Below are 25129 nucleotides of genomic sequence, written 5' to 3'. Positions count from 1 at the left end.
TATAATGATTTTATTGTTCCTTGCTTCATCCTCCCCATAGTAGAATGACTCAATAGTTATAGTAATATAAATAGTATACAAAAGGAGAAAATGCTTCCTTTCATAGACTTAAAATTACATAAAAATCCCTAGCCTGTTCGGGTATAAAAAGTGCATGCAATCGCCACATGTTCTCTCTCACTTCTAGTAGATCTCGTTCAAGTCAAAAGCTCTTCTGGGCAGAGTAAGGGGTGTATGCGCAAGTACACACTACCATGAGGGGAGTTGCGAGCAATGCCACATGACCCTGAAGTAAGTAATCGTTCTTTGTATCAGCCATTGTTGGGCTAATCTATTGAAATCATTGCTGTCCTTGTTATATGAACCTTCGGGAATTTGTCCCTTGTATTTTGATCAAGTGTTATTCCAACACTTGAATTAAGGGTGCTGTGTCACCTATGTTCATGCGTCATCGTTTAATTCATTGTTTAAGTGATTCAGAAATTGTTAAAATCTTCAGTGTTTTCCTTTTGAGTTGTCCCCTTGTGTACGGGCTGGAGCCTGTTGCTTAAGGTAAGGCTATCAAGCCTCCCTCCATCTGGCAAGAACCGGTAGTCTGTCGTAGAACAATTCGTGACAGACACTGCATCCGGTATCAATCAAACCTACCAAACATACCTTTTACACCTTACTTTAACACTTAAACATTCATGGGCTCTATCCCTGAACCCTTCTTCATGTAACAACCCTTCTTGTACATGCATCACACTTACTGCCCGCACACTAGAAGACCCACCCAACTGAATCCCCTTAACACCTAGTTTCCCAAATTCCCAACCTGACTCATCCTCTTTTACCTACACACACTTGCTACATGACCTTCCATTCCACATTCAGCACACTTTGCACGCTGTTCTTTACACATCCTAGCATAATGCCCATTCTTTTCACAGTTAACACAAACCACATTCATACTAAAACATGCTCCTAACGCCCACCAACATTCATTCTTCTTATGCCCTAGTTTTCCACATCTATAACACTTCTGCTCTCACTCACAGCTAACTGACCCTAACCTTCTGACACTTGCACTTCTATCTCTCTTAGATTTCACCATACTTACATTACTTACTCTAACTCTCCTATCAACCACTCATTCTGCCATTTGCCTTGGCCCTTCTAAAACTGCCTCCCTATAGCTCTTAAACTCAAGCATACCCTCATTTACTTCGGTCCTGATGCTGAAACTTCTGCTCTCTTTCATACACCAATCTAGCTCATATTCCTCAACTATCTCTAAAATATCATTCCACATTAACCTCTCATTCGTCCATCTCATTTTCTCCTTACATTTTAGATTAATAAACCCATATACACTCTCAGGCACAGTCGCCAACAACTTCCTCACTAACTCCTTACTCATTTATTCCCTTGTCCCCAAACTTTTTTCTAGCTAGTCTCTAACCAGCATACAAACATAGACAAACTCACCAACATTCATTCTTGCCTCCTCAAAATCATTCTTCCTCCCATACCTAACACTACTCTTTGCCCTCCTAGCCTGTTCCATGATCCTAGTTTTGACACTTTTATATGACATATCTCCTACACTCATCATTATCCCATACATGTTTAACAAATACCCAGTCAAAAAATCTCCTAGCTCCCTAACCTAAATTCTCCTATTGTCCCCATACTTTGCTATATGATATTTCTCATATTTTTTTTAAAAAGTTCTATACCTCTCTACTCCCATATTCCTCATACCTTGCACATCGGGGTACCTCTCATATAAACAGCCTTTCATACTTCTCGCTCACTTTCACTCTCACTTCCACTACTTCCATCCTGATTCTTCTTAACCTCTTCTGAATACAATGAATCCACTTCCATACTGACATCCATATTCTTGGCCACACCCTTCTTACCCTTCTTGCTTACTTGTTCCCACTTACCACTGTCCAAATCACTCTAATCATGTTTCTTACTCTCAGCTCTTTCCCCAATGTCTTCAGTCCTTGTCTCATCCTGTTTGCCATCCTTACTAACCATCTTTCCCTTAGTCTGCCTCTTCTTCTTAGCCCCTTTTTATCCTTATCCTCAGTCCTATCTTTGTCCTGTGTTTTTCCTTTCTTGTCCTCACTTATCATAACCACGTCACCCTCATCACTCGTACTCTCATCTACCCTCTCTTTCACTTTCTTCACCACTCCTGGCCCATCACAAGGCCCAGGAAGCCTACTTCTGACAGCTCCCTCTCCAATAAGTCCCTTCATCATCTCTTGCACAGCATTCATCATCAATCCCAACTTCTCATCCATCTTCTCAACCATCCACTGTTCAGTCTCTTTCACTTCTTTCAATCCCTCTCAGCACTCATCATTCCTCTCAACTCTTCTAATTCCCTCTTTTGAAACTCATTCTCAATCCTTAGCTTCTCATAATCCAATTCCAATCTTTCCTTCGCTTCCCTCGTCAACCGCAATTCTTCCTTCAGCCTCTCCACTTAGAGGTGCCTCACACCGAAGATCGAAAACCATCGTCGTCAAAACAAAAGAATAACTACTACAGATTTCAAATTTTAGCTGCCGTACTAGCTAAAAACTATAGCTACGTAATTACTTGGTAAGTTACATATACAAAAAACAAATGCTAAAACTGTTAAAGTTGTCTTTTAGACTCAAAATGTGAGGCCTATGAGCATTTTGAGATGTGATCAAAGGTCAATCAGTCCCCAGTTATCAGTGATCTGGTTTTATGGCGCTTGTGTACCACTGATGGTGCGCTGATTTCCAGTTATCGGCACCGACATACATACCTATCAAGAGGCCCCATTAACTGGTTATCTGTGCCATAAGCACCATAAATTGCCAATTTTTGACTATCAGTGATTTTCACTTATCATCAAGCTATTGGACACAGAATCCCTACTGATAACTGGGGACTGCCTGGTATAATGAATCCATAAGATGACAATAATACTGCACAAGACAAAAAGACCCTTTCCATGTACATTTTTACATAAAATACTAAAACAAGACAAATAGACCCTTTTCACATACATTTTTACATAAAATACTAAAACAAGACAAATAGACCCTTTTCACATACATTTTTATGTAAAGTACTAAAACAAATACAGAATCAATTTTTCCCTCAAAGGCTAATGCCCCATTCATTTGACAAATGGACAGTAGTCCTCAAAAGCTAGAAGAATTCTCTGTATTATTATAATATCTAATTGTAAAAACTACACAAGAAGGATCTCTTGTTTCCTGCATTTGTCAACACGTGGTAGTATCAATAATAATAATAGCATGTTCACATAAAAAAAAAAAAAGATTCCAAACCAAATTTTTTTATTTCCTTATTGTAACATTCAACTACTATACTATTGACATTTAAATTAAGAATCTAAAACTTCTACATACCTGATAAGCAGGAGATGGTGGAAGAGCTTTCACAAAAGAAGTAAACTGATTAAGCCACTGATTTAACTGGAGTCGGTGTTTGTCCTTAATACTTACTTCTAATAACAGTTCTTCCATCTGAACGGGAAAAAAATAAGCAATGGTCAACATTGTTAACTCTCATATTAATAATGAACAGTACATACTATAAATTAAAAAAAATAACTCTTACTGGTTATGTTTCTTTCTACAGATTTTAATAAGGCTAAGATTTATTGCCGGTGAGAATTACTAACCAACAACATATATTTATCATATATATCTCAAATAATCTATAAGATAAACCTCAAAAATATTTTGAAAACAACTGACTCAAGGTCAAAATAAACATTTCCAAGACTTTCTGTTCACTACATAATCTGTAACCTATGACTATTAGCAATATTTAAATCTAAATGACCTAATTTATGGATTTCTATTAGTAAATGAAACAAATGAACCCATCAATATTCATGCAATTGCAAAAATGTTATCAATAGACAAGGATGGAGTGAAATAGCTAATCAGCCATTTACCTGATATCTAACCATTCAAAAGTGAGAATAAGGCAGTCTGAATATATAATTTTTTTTTTTAATTTTTGAATAAAAAAATTAACAATGTACCTATATAAACACAAACCATATTTCTTAAAATTGACAATAAAGATAAAACGATCCAAAAAAGAGGTTTTGATGTAGGAAAAATCTATTTTTGGTAGTCGCTGTTGAGTCTTCAAGGAGTTGCCCTTTCCATGGTCTATCCAGAGCTCCATGCTGACCAGACTAATGTCAAAGAATTCTCTTTTAGCTGGTCTTGTGGCCATGTATTGTGTCGTATCATAAGACGTGATGGAGTATAAATGAACTCAAGGTAAGTGGGGACTTTCTTTCATCATTAGCGAATGCTGAACCCAGTTTACCTATGTCAAAAACTGCAAGAAGAAGAAGTGGGTATGAGCGTACACACTGTCATGTTTACATACAACCAAACACAGACCATGGAGTCATTCCTTTCTGCTGGTCAATGGAGGATGATCCCTTACCTAAATCACATGTCTTTTTGTCAGAGAAGTGTGAGGCTTTTGAGGGCTCAACAGCGTATACCAAAAATGGGTTCTTCCTATGTCAAAACCTGTTTTTTCATAGTGAAGTCGCTGTCTTGTCCTTAAGGAACTTTAAAAGAAATACACAAGTGACAAAAAGCTCTTGAATTTTAATCCCAACAACCCAAAATATTTTTGGTCAAGGGTCAAGACACAAGCTTCAAGGTCCCATTCTTTATTCCAGATACCTTTAGGTTTGGTACCAAAGAACAAGAAACTAAGTGCGAACTTATGTTTTATAGAGTGACGTTCTGTGGTGACTTACCTAATCATGCTGGATAGGGTTGCAGTATTGTCAAACCTTTCCCAGTGATAGCTAGCATACCTACCTGTTAGGAAGGCCCTTGGTTTGTCGTTGTAGCGCCAATGGGTCAAGACTATCCATGCCACCTAACGATACACAGTCTAGTCAAATTTGTTCAAGTTCATGGCAATAGTAATGCTAGTGTAGGAAACAACAGACCTTCTGAGGGGTCGCCATGACCTCTGGGTAAAACTAAAGTGCTTGAACTGGGCATAATGTTTTGGCTGCCCAATCTAGTTTACTGAGAATAGGAGATTTCCTTCTTAAAGGAATCTCATCCTTTGCCAGAAGACAATAATAATTGATGGTCAGCTGCTTGTGTGATGTATTGTCCCCATCAAAGAGAGCCCAGTTTGCTAATAAGAGTTCCTGATGATAATGCAATCAAGATCATCATCTAATTCAGCTTGTGAGTTGTGGTTGTACCAGGTCCGTTGAATTGAGGGGCTGATTGAAGTCTAAGCACCTTATTCAGGGACCAATTGAAACCTTTTGAGATCCTGTCTTTGTAGTGCAAAGGACTGCAGAAAGTAAGTGACAACTTCTTTACTAGATTCAATCCCTTTGTTAATTCTGCCTTGTAAATGCTGCCTCGTAAGACATGATTGTTGTAACTGCAAGACATTTGCCTTCAAAAGGAATAAGAAAAGTTAAAATTGCTTCTCTAGAATTTCTGACTGGTCTCTTGGTATGAATATACTAATCTAACCATATCTTCCATACATACTGGTATTGCTAGATAAAGGTCTTGGCTCAGAAAGGAGGATGTATTAACAACTTTCCCTATTACTGAATGGGATAAAACAATGGACAGTATTGTAATTTTTCTTTTTGCCCATTGTTAAAATAATAGGAAACAATGCTTGTTTAGCTAATTTGGGGCTATTAAGTAAGATGTTCCTTTGAAGGTTAGTAGTTTGCCCAACACCTTCAAAATCTGGAACAATTGGGGAAAAAATATTTTTTCCCCTACTTGTTCCAGTCTAGTAGGAAGGCATCTATTACTGTTGCTTGACTGGCAGTTTGTAATTCTAATCTGTGGCAAATGGATCCACTTCCATTTGTGCAAGGATGTTGGGTATTTTCTGAAAAGTGGATGGCTAACATTCACTCTGTTGAAGCAGTCATTTTCCTTGATAGGGAGTCTAATATTATATTGAGAGACCTCGTAAGTTGAATTGCAGCAAAGTGCCACTTCCTTGCTTGTGCCATTGAAGGATGGCTAGCATTATCATATTGAGAGGAGGTGAGAATCATCCTGACCTCTTGATGTAGGACATTGCAGTCATGTTGTCTAGAACCAACCAAATGTCTCTTCTGGAGATTTGAGTTCTTTATCTTTTAAGAGACAAAAAGACAGCAATCAGTTCCAGGAAACTGATATGACAATTCCTGAGTAGCTGACCACCTCCCTGCCACCTGAGAATCCTCCCAACTCTCGTTCCAACCTGTCAATGAGGTCTGTATGTATTGTCCCTCATACAGACTGAGGAGTCAGGGTGGCCTATATTGCCAGAGATTCCTTCCGCAATCAAGGCTGAAGTATCTCCCAAACTTTTTTAACCTCTGGATGAGGTTGATCTCACATCTTGTTTGTTGCATGCAATAGCTAGAATTTGTTTACATTCATTTATTATAATCTGAGTATTGGATTTGTTATTGATGCAAATTGCAACAAAACCACCAGGAGTTGCCTTATTCTGTTTTGAGCGTGAAGGGGAGATATAACAGTCTGTGAAAAGAATCCCAACACAGTCCCAGCTACTGAAAGTGTCTGCTGGGTGTAAGGTGGGATTTTGTCCATTCATCAAAAGACCTTTTGATTGCACTTAATCAATTAACCATGCTCTAGGTTTTTCAAGCACACTTTTTTCTGATATCCCATATCGACCTTTTGTTTAGGTAGGCTATTAGTTGTACTCCTGATTTCTCTAAGAACTACCGTTCCTAACGTTGTCAAATTTCTTAGGGCAATGTTTAGCCCACAGGGCATGACTTTGAACTTGCATATATTTTTCCTTATCTGGAGTCCTATGAAGGAACACAAGGGAATGGCAACAGGGACGTACCAGCATGCTTCTTTCAGATCTATAGTTGTCCAAGTCCCTTTTAGAACAATTGAATGTACTAATGCAATGGTACTTATCCAGAAAATTTGGCAAACAAGATGTTATTTCAATGTTGATAGGCCTAGGATCCCTCTTCATTTGGAGGAATTCTTTTTAGGAACACACATCAGTGCTTGGTTGTGAAGATATGCATGTTTCTCTACAGCTCCCATTAACAAGGCCTTTCTGCACATAACCTTTCAGAGAGAGGTCTGATTTTTGGAAGAACCCCTTTACAGGAGGGGAAGGGGTGAAAACATTTCCACCTCAGCTAATGTAAATTAATGCTGCGTCCTATTGCAAGTGGTGTCATTCAAGTCAACCCCAACCCATACCATTCCTGTTGGTATCCACCTCTTCCTTTGGGGTGACTGAAGGCTTACCTTTTTAAGCGAGCCTTTTTGGGTTGGGTGAGGTGAAGTTTTGTTTTTTTCCTAAATTCCCCTTTTTCTCAAAAGTGAGTACTCTGTACAATTCTGTTGGTGGGGTTGCCTGTTAAGTTTTTAATCACATTGATTGATGGATTGATTTGTTAGTTCTTACTGGCGTCGCAACGACGAGGTTATTGACACTGTATCATTAAAAAGAATTACAAGGGAAAAAGTCACTTAAAAAGCTACAAATATGTTTATATAAAATCTGTCAGAGAACTACAGAGAACCCAAAAACACACGAAGTACCCATCCCACCTACACACCTATTTCAAAACCATTGTAAACAAAAGTACAAGCAACACAGGCACCCCGCATAATTCCAAATTCTACAGAGTTCTGTGAAATAAACAGATATTAAAAGTACTAAAGCTTTATATAAGGTAATAAATATTATATCAATTGGTGGTAAACTTTATGTACATAAAAATTTAACGAAGTAAAAGACTTGAAAGCAAATGATATATACTAACACATACACAAACTCAAACATCATGACCAAATTAACCTAAATTTTTTCAAGAAGACCTGCTTCTTGAAGGTAACTTAAAAGGCTATCCTCATTAAAATCTCTTCCTATAATGGGATCCAGTTTAAAATCCATTCTTCAGCTACGTTAAAATGACAGTTCCTTGCCGACATTAAACTGGGACATTCTACTATTAAATGTTTTACTGTGAGGGGAAGAAGACAATCCTCACAAAATGGTTCAGGATCATTTTCCATTAAAAAAAAACCATGAGTAATCCGTGTGTGGCCGATATGTAACCTAAATAGTGCAGTCTCTTTCCGACAGTCTTCTTACATATAAAGCCAGGGATTGATTACATCAGCAAGTTCTCTCATTTTATCATTCTCTCTATTGCCCAATAAAATTACCAAACTGATTCTTCTGTCTTTTTTATTTTAGGAATGTAGTCTGAGCAAGGAATTGCTATACTTCTTGGATTTTTTGATGTACCTGACTTAGCCAGTTCATCATCTTGTTCATTTTCAACAATGCCAACATGTGAAGGAACCCAGCAGAAGTTAACTGCCTTCTATTTTTGTTTTAATAAAAACAGCCACTCTTTTATTTCCAGTACCACAGGGTGTACTGGATTAAAAGATATCAAAGCTTCCAAGGCAATCTTGGAATCACTAAAAATAGTAAAATTATCTCCTTCTAAAGCTACAATTTTCTTTAGTGCTGTTAAAATCCTAAAAAGTTCAGCAGTAAAAATAGAAGCAGAACTTAGTAGTGCACCACAAATACTACTGCCAGGGTATACCACTCCAAATCCAACGCCTACACTGGATTTGGAGCCATTGGTAAAGATTTGCCTAGAGTTATCATGCTTTTCAGCATGGCAAAGAAATTTCTGTTTAAGAATATCATCTGAACAATCTGCCTTGCAACTAGAAAAACATTTACAATATTTCACAGAGGGCAACTTCCATGTAGGGAATCTTGAAAATTTTGCTGGAATTACTTTTCCTTTTATTACACTGAGCTCCTCTAAGGTAAATTTTATCCTGTATCCAAAAGACTTTGGATATGAAGCATATCTTTCATGAATACAAAAATTGCCTTTAAAAACAGTATTTTAGGCTAAGGACTCAAGAGTTCTCTGTATGTGGTACCAATATTTCAACAGGACAAATTTCCTTATCAAATCTAGGGGCAGTTAACCCGCATCCACTAGTAAACTAAATATTGGGGAGGATTTAAAGGCTCCTGTTACAATTCTAATTCCCCCATGGTGAACTGCATTCAAAGTATATCTAATCTTCTTGTAATTGCTGAGGAGTAGATTTCTGACCCACATGCCAATTTTGAAGCAACCATTGCTTTATAAACATGTAGCAAGTGCTTTCTATGATGCCCCCAATTTGTATAACTTAAGACTTTTAAAACATCTAATGCCTTCATGCATTTGAATTTGAGGCTCCTGAGATGACCTTCCCATGTTAACCTGCTATCAAAGATGAGGCCTAAAAATTTTGTTTCCTGTACACATTTGAGTCTCTGTCCATTTAAAAACAGATCTGGGTTTGGATAAGCCCCTCCAGAACAGCAGAAGTGAATAACAACAGTTTTGGCAGAGGAAAATTTGAAACCATGCTCAGCTGCCCAACTGTTAACTTTATTTATTACAAACTGAAGTTTTCGCTCTGCAACAGACATTTTAGATGCAGCACACGAAATAGATGGATCATCAACAAACATTGTTGACATTAGATCTTTTGGAATTTTTTAGGCTATCCCATTTATGGCTAAGGCAAACAGAGTGACACTTGACACACTTCCCTGTGGTATTCCTTCCTCTTGTTCTTTCAAATGAGACAAAGTACTACCAACTCTGACTTTAAAATAACGGTTTTTTAAAAAAAACTTTAATAACAAGTGGTAGTTCATCACACAGACCAATTTCATGCAAGACCTTCATAATTCCATGCCTCCAGGTAGTATCATAAGCCTTTTCTAGGTCAAAGAAAACTGCCACATAATGCTGCTTGGAAGCAAATGCCTGACAAATTGTATTCTCCAAACGTACCAATACATCTGTGCAAGAGTGCACACAGCGAAAGCCACACTGAGATGATGATATAATCTTCTTTGATTCTAAAAACCATACCAACCTAAAATTTACCCTTTTTTCCATAAATTTACATAAACAGGATGTTAAAGCTATTGGTCTATAGCTTCTACGGACATATGAATCTTTCCCAGGCTTGACAGAGGGTAAAACTGTCGCTATTTCCCAAACACTAGGTCAATCACTCTTCTTAAAAATTCTATTAATAATACTTAGAATGGAAAATTTTGTTTCCTTTGAGGTATTCTTGATCATTTCATATAAAATTTCATCAGGTCCAGGTGCAGTGTTTTTACTGTTTCTAAGAGCAAATAAAAATTCCTCCATGGTAAAAGGCATATTATACAATTCAGATTTATAAGAAGTAAAATTAATTGTTTCTGACTCTGCTAACACTCTTCCTGTGGAATGGAGAATTTTCATCCCTGTTTGATATTATTGCAAAATGTTCAGCAAAAACATTGCTTACAGCTTTTGAGTCGGTTATAAAGTCGCCATTGACTTTAAAAACAGGAAGGGGACTAGGATTATATTTTCCTGCTATTTTCTTAATAACTGTACATATCTTGGTCACAGGTGTTTTCCAGGTAATTGTTGACATAGAAAGTACCCATGATTCTTGTCTCGGATGCTTTATTTGCCATCTGAATTTGGCTTGAGCCTTTTTAAAGGAGATCAAGTAGCAATCACATTGATATCTTCTGTACCTAGTAAAAGCTGCTCTCATGGCTTTATGTCTTATTTTGCATTGAACATTCCTTCCAATGCAATTTTCCACTGGTCTTTGGGATTGTTAAATCGAACGCTGCTTCTCCTACTGTTGGCACATCCTTTGAATCTAGTTAAATATAACTAAGTTCTTGGAAAAGGAGCTATACTGGCTCATATTTCTCGGTTCTGATGACAATTGGGAAATGATCACTACTGTATAGATCATCCAACACCTCCCAGTTGAAGTCTATGAATGTATCAGAACTGGTGACAGATAAGTCAATGCATGAAAATGTACCAGTCTGAATGTGAAAGTGGATGGGTTTTTCAGCATTCAAAAGGGTCATATCTGAATTTTCTATTGATGATAAGATAAGGTTGCCTCTTTGATTTGTTAAAATGTCACCCCAAAGTTCATGTTGACCATTAAAGTCTCCCAATATATATTAGGAGGGAGATACAATGAACAAATTGTGTATGTCTTTTTTAAGTGAATTTGAACAGCTACAGCTTGTAATTGAGTTTGGAACTGTATTTTTGAGTGAGCAATATCTCGTCTTACAAGAAGAGCACTTCCACCCAAATTTACTTGTAAAGGGAATTGGGAGTGGAATGCAAAAAATTCTTTAGGAATATGCATTTTGTTGTTACTTAGCATAGTCTCTTGTAGCGCTAAGCATAATGGGTTATAGGTATTAATCAAACATAATAGCTCTTCATATTTAGCGTGAAGTCCCTGGCAGTTCCACTGTAATATAGCAGAGAAAGTACCTATTTTCTAGAGGATGATCCTCTGTCCAAGATTGTTCTATTATGCTTTTTCTTTGTAGGTGACATTTGGTTTTTGTGGCAGACTTTTGGAACAGTTCCAGATGTTGAAGGAGTACTTATAGGGTCATTTGAATGTACCAAGTGATCACTTATGATGGTATTTGAAATGGCGGTATCTTTAGTATTATCTTCGACCCTTGTAGTATCTGGTTTATCATTTTCAATTAGTCTAGTTTTATGGTCTAAACCAAGCTGATCTGAGTGTAACATTTTGTTTGTCTTAGATTCTACATTTGTTGCTGCTGTGTTTTAAGATAAGATATTGGGATATGACTCATTGTTTTTCATTAATTCAGATGTTTTATAAGGCTCAGCTGAACTATAGGATGATGAAAGTTTACTCATTTTTTTCTGCAGATGTATTTCCTTTCTCAAGGTGCTTGACTTTTGATTCAGACATTGTTACAGACTCTTCACTTCAAGTCCTCTTGTTGACAATTGTCCCAGCATCCATTTTTTCTTCATTATATTCATTAGACTTTTGAGATTCAATTTCTTTTATCTTTCCCCATTTCCTTTTACTGCATCTACAAATGACTGCTGGGTGTTGAATTTCTGCAGTCTTTTGTCTTGCCTCTTTAAAGGTAATACACTCTTGAGTCTTGATGCATAGTGTTTCTTTTACAATGAGATACTTGATACATGATTTATGTGCTGTATTATGGTCTCTCCCACAATTTGGGCAGCATGGAGTAAGCTCACAATTCCCATGCTCTTTTCTTCCACAGTTAAAGCGGATAGCTGGTTCATTCCTTTCTTTTTTCCTGCATGTTGTAATCAGATGGTCAAACATTTGGCAATGGAAACATCTTCTGGGGGCAGGAATATACTGTCTAACTGGCAGGTGAAGCCATGCAGCTTTCAGAAATTTAGGGAGTATCAAACAATCAAAAGTGAGTATTAAAGTAGGTGTTGGATGTATTGTTCCCAATACTGTTTTCTTGATTCGTCTCACATCAACCACCTTTTGATCAGCAAATTCTTTTCGGAGAGTGTTCTCAGAATAATGTAAGAGTTCAGTACTATACACTACGCCCTTAGACCGATTCATGTTTGATGAGTGCATTTTGCTGTGCTTCCTTCTACAGCACTAATAGAAACTTAATTTTCTACTTTCATCTGGTGATGAAACTTCTACAAGCAAGCTTCCTTTACCTTGAGAAGCTATCTTTGTTTCTCTGCCAATGCATTTTACAATAACTCTATGGACATCAAATATATTCAGTTCTTTTATGTTTTTGTCAAGGCCAAGAGAGAGATATTTGTTATAAGTCTCAGGTTCTTGAGACCCAAGTAAAATTCCAAAATCAGGATTAGCATTCCTATTTCTATTATTAAATCTGCTATTCTTTCCTCTGTTCTGAACTACGTAAGGGCTCGTAGTAACAATCAAAGAATCTTTGATGTTTTCATTGGAGGAGGTTGGGAATAGCAAAGGGAGGTCCTTCTCCAAGCCTAAGGTTGTCAACAGTGAGTCGGCGGGTCCAGGGGACAGTGTACAAGAGAGATTATTTATGAGAATTTGAAAGAAAAAAAATGGGGAAAACACACACAACTACTGCTTGGGAAGACTTAACAACGTATCGCGGACCAGACAGGGTTCAACATTCTCCACCAATGGCACAAATAGAAGTTGCTTCCCCATGGTCTACCCCATACCCTACCCTTTCGGGATAGTACCAATATGCTTGCAGTGGCACAGGTATAGGCCGATCTGCCTGCTGGGAGTTCTGCCCCCACTAATGGGGACCGATTCCCCACTCCAAACATATTGGTGAGCTTCCGGACAAAAGCCAGGAGTCCCATCCCAAAATCCAGCCCCCCCTGGATTCCGATGGGCTGATCCCTGGAGATGGTTCTGCCCTCAAGATAGCAATGGGAAAATCCCATCACCATCTCTTGGGTCCAAACCATACTGGGTGGCAACTCACCACCACAACTCCCACAATTTGCTTTGAATCCAAACCCCCTCCAAATCACGAACCCCTCCCAGACTCACCCAAGCAGTAAAATTTTTTTTGAAAGTGGATATATCCACGCCAGTTAATGCCAAAAGTTTTGTAGGCGTTCCGTCAGGATCCGACCTTCGCAAACTTGAAGGCAGAATCCCTTACCCCCTCGCCCCGTGAAGGAATTTACTCGAGGGGTTTTTAATCACAACAGTCTCCTCAAACCGGTCCTTACAGAAGGGGTTATTATGTGATAATATACAGTAGTACCTCGAGATACGAAATTAATCTGTTCCGAGGCAGCCTTCGTATCATGAGTTTTTCATATCTTGAACCGCATTTTACATGTAAAATGGCTAATCCATTCCAAGCCCTCCAAAAACACCCCAGTAAATTATACTTCCAGGCCTAAAACACATGTTCTAGGGTTACGACGCCGATCCGACGGAAGAAATATGACTCCAAAAAGGCAAAATACTGTACATACTTGAGTAATATTCAACTGCATGTAATGTTCAACCCCATTTTTACTGCATATATTAGGACTTTAGCATACTATGTCTCTTAGCAATAAGCCTAGCCTATGTTAGCGGTTGCTACTGTAGCCTAGTCTATGATTCTGACATCTAAACCTAAGAAGCTAAAAGCTTAGAATATGCCAATAAAATGTATAAATAATCAGTATGTACTCATTTCAAATAATTATTAATTAATCATTAACTATAATACACAAACAAACAAAAACAAAAAACCTTCCAATCGATTGTTTACATTCAGCTCTTACCCATCTTACGAGTATCGAATGAACGCCAAGCAATCATTTTTCCTAGCACACAGTAAGCCATAAATTTTCATTAGTATCTCTCTTCAGCTAATGAAACTACTAAACAGTATAATAACCATTCATTTCTATTCTTTATTCTATCTTTACCTAATGGAGATACCGAGTTACTGACAGCTATAATGAAACATACGTATACGTAACGTAATAATAAAACAGAAGAATTCTAAAAAATACGTATTTGTTGGCAGTCTGATTTATTTTATATTTTATGATATCTAATTCACAATTTTTTATTAAATGTATTGCATGTACTCATTTCAAATAATTATTAAGTAACCATTAACTATAATAAACAAACAAAAAAAAGCTTCCAAACTTCTATTTACATCCAGCACTTACAAGTATCGAATGATCGCCAAGCAATCACTTTGCACAGTAAGCCATAAATTTTCATTATCTCTCTTCAACTACTGAAACTACCAAACAGTATAATAACCATTCATTTCTATTCTTTATTCTATCTTTACCTAATGTTTTTTTTTATTAAATGTATTGCATGAATAAGTTTTTCAATTTACAGCATCCTTTTACCAAGAGAATACTTAAAGCACAAGGGGTAGATGCTGACCAATAGGAGAGCAGGACCTTATGGGGTGACTAGCATCAGGAACCAATGGGAGAGCGGGAGGATGGTGGCGAGTTTACTCAGTTGGCGGCGCGGTAGTTTTAAAATTGTTCTCGGTGGTCCGGGCGAATCTCGGGACTTTACAGCAACAACCTTTCGTATCTTGAAAACTTTTCATATGTAGAGCTGTAAATTTTTTCATATTTGCTTTCGTATCTCGAGTTTTTCGTAAGTTGAGCCTTTCGTATGTCGAGGTACCACTGTAGTTACATTGGGAAGTGACTACAGTAGTACCTCAGAGTTCAAACTTAATCTGTTCCAGAAGGCTGTTCAAAGTACGATTTGTTCGAAATATGAAACAAATATCCCAATAAGAAATAAAGGGAATCAGGATAATTCATTCCAGCCAACCGAGATAGTCCCAATTTTCACATTTTTTCTATTTTTAATGTGTTCAAAACTTAAATTAAGAGTAAAGTAATGTAACATTACATTATATGAAGTAAAATTTTCAAAATTTTATTTTTTCAGTGTACGATCTATGAACTTATACTGAGTTGCCTGGTAGTGCATTCCATATTGGAGCACGTTTGGCTTAGAACCACCGAGTGCAAAAAAGATATGTACACTCGAGCATCTTCATTTTAACTGAAATGGGAGGAAAAGAAACCCTCTTTTTTGGTGACAATACAAATGTTGTGGTGTTGTTGGCAAACAATACCACTAGTTATCTCAAAATCAAAACTGGAAATTCTTGGGAGGCCTGAAAGGCTGTCCTGAGTTTCGAGTTAATTAAGAGAAGGTACTATTCATCTCAGTCACATACCAGAAGAATTAACTTACAGATATGCACCTATCACTCGGACAGTGCAACTGATATTAGATGTATGTTGCGAGAACATACTAGTAACATATATTCATAAGTTCCTGTAAATCGCACTCCAGCCTAATTCTTCTTAAATCAAGAAAGAATAAGGACTGGAAGCAGAGCTCCTTCATTCTCTAATGAAAGAACAAAGGTGAAACTGTCCTGAAGGGAGACTTCTACAGTGATAACAAGACACTGAAGACAACTAGTTCAAGTCGAACTGGTTGTTCCCAAAACAGAAGCATTGGAGAGGCGTTCAAACTTCTCGGTGCTATCCATCCTGAACAGATTGATGTACATTCTGTATGATCCTAAGATTCAAGGTCTATAGGCTAAGATTCAACCAAAAACATAGTCTCTCGGATTCAAACTCCGGAGGAGTAGACTCCATAGAATTCCTCTTATTCACTTGTTCATCCTGGTGTAACCTAAGAAGTAGAGGGAAAAAAACAATGAGGCTGATTGACTGTTCTTGCCTGCTCTTCTCTTAACTTGCAGTGTTCTCACTCTGTCAAACAAAGCATTCATTTCCTACGACAGTTTCGTTAGTGCAAACATAAGTGAAGGTTGAGCAGATAAATGCAATAAAAGCTGCCGAGAAGTTGCTACATCTTGCTACGTATCTGTCTTCTCCGTGACTGAACCTCACGAAGAGCCCCTCCTCCTATCTCCTTCAGATGCCTTGTCCCGAGGAACAGCAACATCGATCTTGGCACCTGACGAATAACCATTCCTGGCTTTCACAGGTAGGTACAAGCCACCAATGTGGCTCGGTCCCTTCTCTCCCCCTGTGCCACTGTCATGATGGAGAGAAGACTACCTATCACTGACAGTGTATGTACAAACCCCCTTGGAGGTTGCACATTCAGAGACTTATACACAAGTACCCAAGCAGCGCCGTTGGAACCAGAGACAGGAGAACGAACCTGAGTTTTTACTCCTGGGGCTCCCAAGACACTATATTTTGGGGATAGCATCCAGGTTCCCACTCCAGAAGGAACAGTAGAGCTGAAGAGACAGTCAATGGCTCCCTCCCAAGAGAAAGAATGCAGACCCTTAGAAGTCTTGAGGCGAGACTTCTTAGGGGGTGGAGAAAATACCTTCCTCTTCTTGGGCCATGGAAACCTTCGAAGAGGGAGGTGAAGAGGCATCAGACGACAAAGATGAAGATGATGACCTCAGTGAAAACTCGCTGCAACATTGGAAGGGAGGGTGCTATGTCATGGCACTGATCAAGAGCAGAGAGTTTGTTTGTTAGAGCTGAACACTCGACTCGGAAGAGCTGGCCGGTCGAGCCGGGTCAAGTGAGCTGAGTAGATCACCACTACATAATTATTAGTGGTAATCATCATCAAAGAACTATCACTTCTTCCCAATTAACTTTCTCATTCCAGGCTGAAGCTCCAAGAAGAATAAAGAGGGATTCTGTCTCTGCTGTCCTATGTATTCAGACCCTAAGGTCCAGGACACGAGGACAGTGCTTGGCCATTCACCTACGTGTTGCATGCAGTACCAAGCTCTGCATAACTCCAAACTAAACTGAAGAGCAAACTCATCTGAACTGGTAAAGGCTCTTTTCATTATCCAAGCACTCGTGATAGTGAGCGATCGGTGAGTGCTAGAATTCGTAAGAATTCCCATGCTCAGCGAGAAAACCCGACTCTTGCAAGACAATCGGGCAAGCCATGTCTTGTCCTAGTTCTTGACAACAAGATGAAGCCGAGCACATGGCGAGCACCAGTGAAACCAAAGGATCCAGGCGCTTGGTGAGACTCCCAATTATTGTAATAATTATCGTGAATACCCGTTCCCCGAGTGTTTGGAAATCACAGAAAACCAAATCACTCTTAGAATACCAGAAATTCCAAGGAATTTTAGCATTCATCAAGATTCCTGGGTATTGAAATAACAATTATCGGGAATTCTTGTCTCGCCCGAGTGTTTGCAGATTCCAGAAGACCACAACACTTGGAAAGTGCTAGAAATTCCAAAGAATTTAAGCACTCAGCAAAACCCCTCAAATTTTGTCAGACGATCATTGAGGAGGGGCCCCTTCTCAACTCCTGTAGAAATCAAAGAGGATCAGGCATATAAACTAGTCCTAGATGCAAGCATTTGAGACTGGAATGAGAGTACAATTCAACAGAATTTGCACACAAGGCTCCCAAATGGCAAGAACCCATAGGGGGACTGCAAATTGGAATCTGTCCACAGTTAAGTATATCTTACTTTAATCTGACCACTAAGCTGATTAACCCTTTAACACCGATTGGACGTATTAAACGTCAACAAAAATTGTCTTTCGGGTGCCAAACCGACGTACGAAACAGACGCAAAAAAAATTTTTCCTCGTTTTAATTCGCGGAAAAATAGTTATAGGCCTACTAGGCAAAAACTTTTGAATCACGCACCTTGGGGGATGCTGGGAGTTCACGGATCAAGCTGTTGTTTTGTTTACAATCATTACCCAGGCGCGCAAGCACGAATTTCTTTCTTCTCGCGCTAAAAAGCATCTGCGACACATCTCAGAAATTATTTAGTCACATTGACATAATTTTTGCACCATTTTATATTAGCCGTTAAAAAGTTTTATATATGAAAATGTACGCAATTTCATATAGAATACAATAAAAAACCACTCGTGGTTGTAGCTTTTATCAGTTTTGAAATATTTTCATATAACTAATATTAAGTGTCAAAATTTCAACCTTCGGTCAAATTTGACTCAACCGAAATGGTCGAAAAACGCAATTGTAAGCTAAAACTCTTATATTCTAGTAACATTCAATCATTTACCTTCATTTTACAACAAATTGGAAGTCTCTAGCACAATATTTTGATTTATGGTGAATTTATGGAAAATCTTTTTCCTTACGTCCACACTGTAACTCTTCCGAAAAAATCAGAAATTTTCGTCCGATTGTCGTAATGTTTGCACAGTTTTATATTAGCCATTACATAAAGTTTTATATATGGAAATGTGCACAATTTCATGTACAATACAACAGAAAACAACCCATGGTTGTAACTTTTAAAAGTTTTAAAATATTTTCATATAAATAACAATAAGTGCCAATATTTCAACCTTCGGTCAACTTTGACTAGACCGAAATGGTCAAAAACTGCAATTGTAAGCTAAAACTCTTACATTCTAGTAATACTCAATCATTTACCTTTATTTTGCAACAAATTGGAAGTCTCTAGCACAATATTTTGATTTATGGTGAATTTTAGAAAAAAAACATTTTCCTATGTCCGTGCGGTAACTGCCGAAAAAATCATAAATTTTTTCGTCTGATTGTTGTAATGTTTGCACAGTTTTATATTGGCCGTTAAATAAAGTTTTATATACGAAAATGTGCGCAATTTCATTTAGAATACAACAAAAAACTAGCTTTTATCAGTTTTGAAATATTTTCATATAAATAACGATAAGTGCCAAAATATCAACCTTCGGTCAACTTTGACTCGACCGAAATGGTAAAATAACGCAATTGTAAGCTAAAACTCTTACATTCTAGTAATATTCAATCATTTACCTTTATTTTGCTACAAATTATATGTCTCTAGCACAATATTTCGATTTATGGTGAATTTATGAAAAAAAAACATTTTCCTTACGTCCACACAGTAACTCTTCTGAAAAAATCAGAAATTTTTTCGTCCGATTGTCGTAATGTTTGCACCATTTTAAATTAGCCGATACATAAAGTTTTATATATGAAAATGTGTACAATTTCATGTAGAATACAACAATAAACAACCCATGGTTGTAGCTTTTATCAGTTTTGAAATATTTTCATATAAATAATGATAATAGAAAAAAAGCGACCTTCAGTCAACTTTAACTCGACCGAAATGGTCGAAAACTGCAATTGTAAGCTACAACACTGACAGTCTATTAATATTCAATCAATTACCTTCCTTTTGCAACAAACGGGAAGTCTCAAGAACAATATTTCGATTTATGGTGAATTTTTGAAAATGGCTTTATATACGTCCACGTGTTATGAATTCATGCATCATATTGTGATAATATTTTTCTCTTTCGATTTATGGTGAATTTTTTAAAATGGCTTTATATACGTCCACGTGTTATGAATTCATGCATCATATTGTGATAATATTTTTCTCTGTGTTGTTTTGATCATTTTACAATTTGATATATACCAAATTCATCAAAATTTAGTGTACAATACTACGAAAAAATAATTAACTCATTAGCTTTAACCATTTTGCTCACAGCGTGATTTGTATACAATTATATAAGAAAAAATTTTTTTGCGCTGTCATATTCCAATATTTATATATGATAATTATATTTTTTCATTTCTGATGGTTGCATATTAAACTTCAGGCAATGACAAATAAGAAGCCAAAAATGAACTCTTAATCTTGAAAATTAAGCGTGCTGTGATTTTTAAAAAAAAACTTTTTTTCCGCTTAGCCGCTCATTCGCGAATGCCGCCGGCGTTTAAGGGTTAACAGCTCTCCTAAGGATTGCCAGAAGGATTAGATATTTTTACGAGGCTAGAAACCAACTGGTTACTTAGCAAAGTTAGGAATCAATTGGTTACCTAACAATGGACTTACAGCTTATTGTGGGATCCGAACCATATTATATAGAGAAATGAATTTCTAATCACCAGAAATAAATTGCTCTCATTCCGCATTGGCAGAGCGGGATATCCAACTCGGGACTCCTGAGTCGGTAGGCAAGCCTGTAACCAACTCGTCCAACGAGGAACTAATGACAGAAAGGACCAGGGAGAACAGTCTCCAGGTGTTTGAATCCTAAGAATTTAAACGCCAGATGTCGAGATGGTGAGAGGTCTCTCCATCATTGACAGAATTGACAGAACATCCTTCCTCAACAACGTAGACGTACATCCGGTGGGAAGACCCTAAGAACCTTCCAGGAACATAGTCCCCCGACGCAGAATCCTGCAGAGAGCACTCTGCAGGATCCCTCCTATTCACTTCGCCCCTCCCAGTGTAGCCATAGAAAATAGAGGGAATAAGTGAGGAAGATTGGATGCTTTCACTCGCCTTACTAGCAGAACTAGCAGGAGAAGCGAGTTGCAAGCAGACAACAACCTACGGTGATGGCCATGACACGAGTCTAGGAGAGTGTTCTCGCTAAGGAGAAACGCTTTCATGAGGAGGGTTACAAAACTCTCGCGCAGCAGGAGAAACGTTTGCCGCCACAGAGACTGGTTGGTCACATGGTCTGGGTGGAATTGAGCGTGCACCTCACTGGTGAAGGTCGGTACCATCCTCCGACACGTCGCAGTCCTTGTTGAGGCCAAAATCTCTCAAGAGGGCTGAATGGGGGACCCCCTACTGGTCTCAGCGTGTAAAAGGTCCCAAGCAATCACTGCGAGAGCGATCACCAGCAAGGTGTGTCTTCTCCTGAGTGACTCACTTCTTTTTTCCACTACATGATGGTGAGCGGACTCAGCATCATCAACTCTCGATGCACACAAATCCATAGATTGATGTGGACTCGGGGAATCTTGCAAACGAGTGCCCAACACGGAACTAATCTCAGGGGCAGAACCTCTTAAGACTGACAGCAGTAGCGCAAACCGAAGTTTGAGGTTCTATGGCTCCCAATACGCTAGACCCTGTGGACAGCGTGACGATTCCTGCTCCTGAAGGAACAGGCGCGCTAACAGAAGACCCAGCTGCTTTCTCAGTTCGAGGAGGCAGACCCTTAGAAGTCCCTTGACGAGACTTCTTGGTGGGGGAGACTACCTTCTCCTTCTTTGGCAGGGAGCCTTAAAAGTCAAAGGGGAGGAGGTTGAAGAAAAATATAATGATTACAAAGAGGAAGATGAAGACACTTGACAAGCCCTCTTCCTCCTCGACGACTACTCCAAATTCTGCAAGACTTCTTCAACAGGATGTGGCACATTTACCAGCAGAAGTACAGTTAATAATCACTGGGAAGCCATGAAGGCATTGTTCAGTGACGAAACTCCATGATAAAAGCAGCAAATCAACATGATTTTCAGCTAAAGAACAGTACACACACTTGAGGACTAATATCACAGCCTGCTACGAGTTACAGGTACAATTCCGAGGATAGGATAGCCAACACGAAGAAATATCCAACTATCTACTGCTGTAATCAACTACAGTGGACCCTCCGCATTCGCATTCTCCGGATTTGTGGACTCACACATTTGTGGATTTCTCTTGGGAACATTCCCCCCCCTTATTCGCAGAAAATATGCCTATTTGCGGTATTTTCCAAGAGAAATATCCAGAAATTCCTGTGTTTTTGTTATCAATTTCATCATAAGATGCACTTTTTGTGAAAAACTATTAAAAAAACCAAGTACAAAAATCTTTAGTGGGGGTTCCTTGAGTTTTAACTAACAAAATAGGCTGTTTTCAGTGTTTTTATAGGGTTCCAACTATTTGTGGATTCTAACTATTCGTGGGGGGGGGTCTAGTACACCCCCCCCCCAAATATGAGGGGACCACTGTATCACCACTGTTAGCCAGTAAAAGAAAGAAAATGTGATTGAAAAAACAAGGATACTCCTCTCAAATCCAAGAGCACTGCCCTCAGAAATGAGAGGAGATCCATCAAACACCAATACCACAAAGGCCCACCCCTCTTTGTCCAATAAACTAGCAAAGGATGAAAGAGAAGAAGAAATACAGGAAGAAAAACAAAAGGAAAACCCTCCGAAGTTCCCCTCTGTGATTTCCACAGCGCAGCGTAAATTTCAAATGAATACACTGTCTCGCCCTAACATTAAAGGGCAAAAATATGTAATAAAGGTGTAGGCACACCCTTGCTGCTGACCTTTAACATAAAGTAGAAAGGCAGCTGCAAGGCTATCACAAAAAGTGGATTTGTATATTAATTATTAGTCAATTAATTATTAACACCAAACACAATTATATATATATATATATATATATATATATATATATATATATATATATATATATATATATATATATATATATATAATATATATATATATATATATATATATATATATTAATTCAAAGTAATAAAAGAAAGATCCCACCGGGGAAAATTGTGATCAACGGCTAGTCATCAAGAGCTCACAAACATGTCTTCATTGGAAGACGGATGAAAGCAAAGTGGAGTGTTTGCAGGCGGGCCTACCTGCCTACCAAATGGTAGTTACTGCCTAACCATCTTGTTCAAGAATTTAATGGCCGTATTCCAGCCTATGGTGAAATTAATTCCTAATGTAAAGGACTGAGGGTTTGTATATTGTGTAGGAACTAACTTTAGCTATGTAATTACTTGATAAGTTACTTATATAAAATGAATAGTTAATGGTAGTGAAATATTTTTGTGATTAGAAAGAAAACATTCTTATTCTAACCTGCATTCTAAAAAGATTAGAATGGAACAGCATTTGAGTCTCCCTCAACATATTAAGCTCATCTACAGTTGGTAGTTTATACAGGCTTTTGTCTTCATCTTCAATCTTTGCTGCTTTTGATGGCATTTCATCCTGCAACAACCAAATGAATTATTCATAAAAAATGAAAATTTACAATAAAATGATATTGTTATTGTACAATAAAGTTTCATACATACTTACCTGGCAGATATATACTTAGCTATAGACTCCATCGTCCCCGACAGAAATTCAAATTTCGCGGCACACACTACAGGTAGGTCAGGTGATCTACCGGCCTGCCGCTAGGTGGCAGGAATAGGAACCATTACCGTTCTTGAACCAGATTTTCTCTTCCACCTGTCTCCTGAGGGGAGGCTGGGTGGGCCATTTAATCGTATATATCTGCCAGGTAAGTATGTATGAAACTTTATTGTACAATAACAATATCATTTTCATACATTCAACTTCCCTGTCAGATATATACTTAGCTGATTGGCACCTTTGGCGGAGGGTAAGACACGCTAATTACTGATTAGACAGGTAAACAACATACGTTGTAGGTAATAAAAGTTAATTAACAATACCCTGGTTCCTACCTGTTTTGACGGAAGATTTCATAGCTACTGCTTAGAAGTCTGCTTCACCTCAAAAGCTTCAGCGAGGGTGTGACCTATGGCTGAGAACTCTTGAGAGGACTGTCAATGGGGTCTTATCCACTTACTCGACAGAACCTGATGGCAATTGTCACTGGAGTCCTATCCACTTACATGACAATATACCTATGCCTAATGGCATACAAAGGAGTACAACACTGATCCCGATCACCCGATCCTAGCCGTGGATTAGTATTTACGATTGAAAGGAGTTATCCCCCAAACACCTTTCAAACAACCTTAAAAACTCAACACCAAACTATTTTGAAATCAAACTATACAAAATATAAGGATAAAAAAAAAAAATTTGAGGATCAGTCTTATCTCCTTTACCCAGCACTGTATCCGCTGATACATACGGACCCAGAGAGAAGCATTTCTCGTACGTTACTCTTACATCTTTTAAATAATGTGAGGCAAACACCGAGTTGCACCTCCAATACGTGGCTGCTAAGATGTTTTTCATCGACATGTTCTTATTGAACTATAACGATGTAGCAACTGCACGTACCTCGTGCGCTTTAACCCTTAATGTCGTAAATGAATCACTGTTACACCTCATGTGAGCTTCAGTTATTACATTTCTGACAAAAAAGGCTAATGCATTCTTAGACATTGGTCTTTTCGGGTCCTTAACCGCACACCAGAGGCTCTGATTGCAACCTTGCAACTGTTTCTTCTTTTGCAGGTAAAACTTCAATGCTCTAACAGGGCATAATGCTCTTTCAATTTCCTTTCCCACCAATTGAGAAAGCCCTTTTACTTCAAAACTTCTAGGCCAAGGTCTTGAGGGATTTTCGTTTTTCGCTAAAAACAAAGGTCTGAAAGATAATACTGCCGAGTCTCCCTTAAAGCCCACTCTCGAGTCTAGAGCTTGCAATTCACTTACTCTTTTTGCAGTAGCGAGAGCTATCAGAAAAATGCATTTTCTTGTGACGTCTCTGAAAGACGCTTTATCAGGAGGCTCGAATTTCTCTGATGTGAGATATCTAAGAACCACATCTAGGTTCCAACTAGGGGTGAGTGAAGTTCTTGATTTAGTTGTCTCAAATGATCGAATTAAATCATGAAGATCTTTGTCATTCTCTATGTTCAGGCCCCTGCTCCTGAACACAGCAGACAACATGCTCTTATAACCTTTAATAGTTGACACTGCTAATTGAGATTCCTCCCGCAAATATAAAAGGAAATCAGCAATTTCGGTCACAGAGGTATCGGAGGAGGACAGCTTCTTCGCCTTGCACCATCTACAGAAAACTTCCCACTTCGATTGGTATATCCGCAAGGTCGAGGACCTTCTTGCTCTTGCAATTGCTTTTGCAGCTTTGCGAGAAAAGCCTCTCGCTCTGACCA

The 25129-nt window shown here is 38.2% G+C and overlaps 1 protein-coding gene across 1 annotated transcript in view; it reads right to left on the bottom strand.

The window, feature by feature from the left end:
* Window positions 1-25129, bottom strand: part of LOC135224527 (nucleolar protein 6-like) — a 254757-nt gene that overhangs the window by 185803 nt on the left and 43825 nt on the right. The window contains exons 3-4 of the mRNA XM_064263598.1: window positions 23103-23234; window positions 3411-3527 (exon numbers count right to left, since the gene is read on the bottom strand). Coding sequence (XP_064119668.1) covers window positions 3411-3527; window positions 23103-23234 — 249 coding nt within the window. The remainder of the gene's footprint in view (window positions 1-3410; window positions 3528-23102; window positions 23235-25129) is intronic.

Source organism: Macrobrachium nipponense, chromosome 12 (genome assembly GCF_015104395.2).
Source record: "Macrobrachium nipponense isolate FS-2020 chromosome 12, ASM1510439v2, whole genome shotgun sequence".
Lineage (NCBI taxonomy): Eukaryota > Metazoa > Arthropoda > Malacostraca > Decapoda > Palaemonidae > Macrobrachium > Macrobrachium nipponense.
The sequence above is the reverse complement of the archived record's forward strand: the minus strand, read 5'-3'. Positions and strand labels throughout refer to the sequence as shown.